The 4482-nt window shown below is 40.6% G+C and overlaps 1 protein-coding gene across 1 annotated transcript; it reads left to right on the top strand.

Moving 5' to 3' along the window:
• The first annotated feature begins 2868 nt into the window (after window positions 1-2868).
• atoh7 (atonal bHLH transcription factor 7) lies at window positions 2869-3285 on the top strand. The gene has a single exon (XM_037677869.1). The coding sequence runs from the start codon at window positions 2869-2871 to the stop codon at window positions 3283-3285; it is 417 nt and encodes a 138-aa protein (XP_037533797.1).
• The last annotated feature ends 1197 nt before the right edge of the window (window positions 3286-4482 follow it).

Below are 4482 nucleotides of genomic sequence, written 5' to 3'. Positions count from 1 at the left end.
GCCTGAGCTGCGAATTTATAAAAACTTTCCAAGAAAAATTTATTCAACAAAACAAAACGTCGTAATTTTCTGAATTAAGAAACAATCGCTGAAATTTTGATGAATAAACTGTAGAAGTAGTGAAAGGAGAACCCAGACCCAGAGAAATGCTGCCAGTGGCTCGTTTGTGGTCGCCATGGTAACCACACACCTGCATGTGAGACAGTGAGAGGCAGACAGAAAGTAAGCCTCAAGCAAACAGTTGCTGTGGACAAACGATAAATAAACTCTTTGAAATTCTTGCAGCAGGTCGGGGATTTTCGATTAATCTGCTCAGGGGCCACAGTTACTGAAAGCCAAGAGCTCAGGGGCCGGACATCCAGCAGTTGTTGTCAGTGAGTAAGTTTGTTTTACGGTTTAAAATCCAGGTTTATTTGAAAATGAACCCATTGGTGGACCGAGCTGCGCTCACCTGTGGGCCTGATCTGGCCCCCGGGCCCCCAGTTGAATAGCCCTGCAGCAGGCTCTGATGGAAACAAACGTTCAGCTGATGTTTCTGCAGTGAAGCTTTGTGACGCGAATATTTTCACCTGAAATCAAACGGATTCAGTGGAAACTGGTCTGCGCGCGTTGCTTTCCGAGAGGTTTGAGAGAAATCCTTGAGCCCGGCAGCAGCGAGAGACACTCGGGGTCGATGGAGGCCGGATTATCTACGATGTATAATCTGTGCCAAACGAAGTTGTGGGAGTTAGAAGAGTTTGTTTCATTTCAAAGTTCCAGTGACACAAACTGAACATTGAACTTTCAATGGAAAAATCTGTGAAAATTGTCAACTTTAACTTGAGATTGTGTAAAAACGGTGACCGATATCACAACAGCAGTTCAGTCACGTAAAGTCCAGCTTTCTGTGACCCGGGTGAACCCGGACTGAAGGTTCTGCTGTGACGCCTGGCTGAGCTGCAGAGCTCCAAACAGCACTGGGTTTTCTCCCGCCTCCCGTTGACCATGAACTTCTGTCGTTCACTATTTGTGGTCAGTTTAGTCGACGTCGTGCGACACGTCACCAAATGTTCCAGCGGCCTGATCACGACGGAGCCGCATGTTCTGGTGTAAAACTTTACGTGAACGACGAGATAAACGATAAAAAAACTAGAGAAACTGCATTTATGCAGTGTGACTGCTTATTGCAGAAGAACTTGCTGACAAACAGCTGAAATGTAGCTGAAATGGAAGACTAAGCCTACTTTAGCAGAAGCAAACAGAACATGTATTTGATAAATTAGGTTAAAATAAGCAGAAATTGAAAAGAAAAAGGCTGAAACTAGTAAAAAAAAAAAAGCTGAAAATGCAAAACTACCAGAAAGAAGCAGAAAGAGACGAAAGGAACTCCAAAATTTTGGAATTGGCTGCAAAATGGCTGCAAAAACAGCTAAACATTAGCTGAACTAGCAGAAAATGCTTAAATTAGCAGAAAAAGCTGAAAGGAGCATAACAAGCTGAAAAGGTAATTAGGCTTAAAGTAGCAGAAATTACAACAAAAAAAATTTAATTTACCCCAAAACAGCAGAAATTAACTAAAAAAAAAGTAGCTGAAACGGTAGAACAAGCTTAAATTAGCTGAAGAAAGTAGAAAAACATGTTTGCCCAATTAGGCTGAAAGAATCGGAAATGAGCACAAAAAATAAATAAATGATCTGAAAAAAATTTAAAATTAGGAAAAAAGGACATCTGAAAAGTAGCTAAAATAGCAGAAAGAAGCTTAAATTACTACAATGAAGTTGAGAAAACACATTTTTGCTGAATTAGGTTGACATTTTCTTAGATAAGAGCATTAAATGTGGAATTAGCTTAAAAAGCTAAAATTAGCATAGAAACAGCTAAATAGTAGCTGAAATAGCAGAAAAATCTGAAATGCAGAAATAAGCTAAAATGAGCATAACAAGCTGAAATTAGCAGAAAGAAGTTAGAAGAAGCACAAAAATTTTGTAGTTAGCAGAAAGAATTTGAAAGGAGCACAAAACAGCTGAAATTTGCTGAAAGTAGCTGAAAAAAGTTGAAATTTGCAGAAAGAAGCTGAAGCAGAATAAAAAGTGAAAGGTTGTAAACAGATTTAAAGATTTGAAGGAGGTAAAATGAGCTCAGTTCATTTTCTATGAGAAAAAAATGTCAGAAAAAGCTAAATATTTCAAAAAGCTAAATCAATACCATCAATACCAAAAGTCATAGCAGGATTGTCCTGAAAGAGCCGAACGTTTTGATCCATGATTTGTTGAAATAGCTGAAAACTGCGGGACGAGAATCGAGCTGACAACGTTCAGACTAGAACTGGACCACAGAGCGAGTGCTTCGTAAACGTTCACTCTGTTGACGCAGTCGACGAAGCGGAAGCGATAAAGTTGATCTGAAGCTTTCACGTGACATTTCTTTGTCTTAATGTTAGTTTACTCTTTGCTGCTTTGAAGCTTGGACACGTATGTTTGGCCCATCAGCTGTGGCGAGCCGAGCTACCAGATGGTGGACCTTTGGTGTTTGGGCCACGTGGTTCCAAGAGAAGCCGGAGAGCCCAGCCCCAGATAATTGGAAATTCATTAAGGCTTTGTTTATGTGTGGGTGTGTTTCTCTGAGGGGGGGGGGGGGGGGGTCCCCACCTGCTGCCACCTGTTCATCTCCTCCATCTTATAAAAGCTGCTGTCCTCCAGGGTCCGGGACCACAAGCACCTTGGACTCTTCAGGTCCGGTCTCTGGAAACACTGTCATTAGATGCTCAGCAACAAGAAGCACTCCGCTTGGAGAACATCAGGACTTTAAGACCGAGGAACCTCTCAGGAACCTTGGACTGACGCTGGGAACTCATCTGGCTCTTCTTTTTTCCCCGGCCCAGTTCCTACCATGAAGTCCTGTCCGAACAGCTGCTCCGACTCCGGATTCGAGTCCTCAGAACCGGACTCCAAGACTCCGGAGAAGTACGAAGTTGTCACGAAGCGAAGGATGGCCGCCAACGCCAGGGAGAGGAAGAGGATGCAGGGTCTGAACACGGCCTTCGACCGCCTACGTAAAGTGGTCCCCCAGTGGGGACGGGACAAGAAGCTGTCCAAGTACGAGACCCTGCAGATGGCCCTCAGCTACATCCTGGCCCTGAACCGGATCCTGACGGACCCCCGGAGGCACGCCGCTCCTCACCGGCAGTGGCTGGACCTGCAGTTTGACGTGCAGCCCGACTCCTGCCTGCTGACGTACGACCCCCCAACGGGACCCGAGTTCGTCCAGTCGGCGTTCTCGTACCCCCTGGACCCGGTCCATTCGTAGACCGCCGTTGGGACAATCCGTCATGTTGTTGGACGCAGCGACGTGAACAAGTTCCCCCGTTGTGGGAGACAGTAAATACTTTGTATTTGTTTAATCATCGGTATGACAAGAAGACGAACTTCATTTTTACTAGAAAAAGTATTTTTCTAGTCTGAAGAGTTGAAACATTCTCGTTTCTTTCATGTTTTATTTTTATTTACAAACTACTTTTATATGTTTTCTGCTCTTTGAGCACTCAAACAGAAAAATGTTCGGCTCGGTCCGGAGCAAGGTGCCATAACCTTTGATTGTTGTAATTTGTTATCTACAAATATTTAACTTTATTCAAAATAAATTTTCCCACAGAAACACAAGAGATGCTTCGATTATTAAAATATTACTATCAAGTTCTTCAGTGACTCCAAGTTTGTCCTTTCATGCTACTTTTAGCTTTTATTTTTTAAAATATCATTTCAGCTATTCCTGTCCTCGTTTTAGCTTTTAATTAACAGTTAACTATTTTTAGCTTTTAGCTATAATTTTGATTCCTTTAACTTTAGCTGTCATTTAGCTCATTTTAGCTTTTAGAAAGTTTAGCTAATTTAAATTTTTTGCTGTTTTATTTTAGTTTTAGCTTTTACTTAGTTACTATTAATACAGTTTTATTGCTTTAGCTACTGTTTTTCTAATTTTAGCACGTTTAATTTTTTACTTTTAGCTACCTCATCGCTATATTTAAAGTTGAGCCTTTTTTAGCTCTGTTAGCTAATTTCACCCTTAGCATCAGTTTAATTAAATTTAGCTTGTTCCTCTTTTGCTAATTTTAGCTCTAACCTCTTTTGCTATTTGTAGCCGTTCGCTACCATTTGGCTCCTTTTAACTAAACTTTTGTTAATTTTAGCATCTTTTTCGGCTGATTCGACTTCAGTTCTGCTCGTTTAAACTTAAATAGTTTTAATCTCAATATGCTGTTTTTTCACAGAAGATGCAGATTTATTTTAGTTTAGCCTCTAAAAATTTGATTCTCATTAAAAAACAGCAAAATTTGAAACGTAATCTTTGTTCTAGAACTAAAAATAAAAAAAAGTTAATTTTCCACAATCCTCTATTTTGTGTATTAAAACAATTAATATATTTTTCTGAAAACTTTTGCTTCTTTTCTATCTGCTCCACATTATAGAACAACGACGAACTAATCGCAGTATTTCCTGGTTTTAG

The sequence above is a fragment of the Nematolebias whitei genome, chromosome 1 (assembly GCF_014905685.2).
Source record: "Nematolebias whitei isolate Nwh7 chromosome 1, NemWhi1, whole genome shotgun sequence".
Lineage (NCBI taxonomy): Eukaryota > Metazoa > Chordata > Actinopteri > Cyprinodontiformes > Rivulidae > Nematolebias > Nematolebias whitei.
This window is presented reverse-complemented; position numbering and strand designations above follow the sequence as displayed.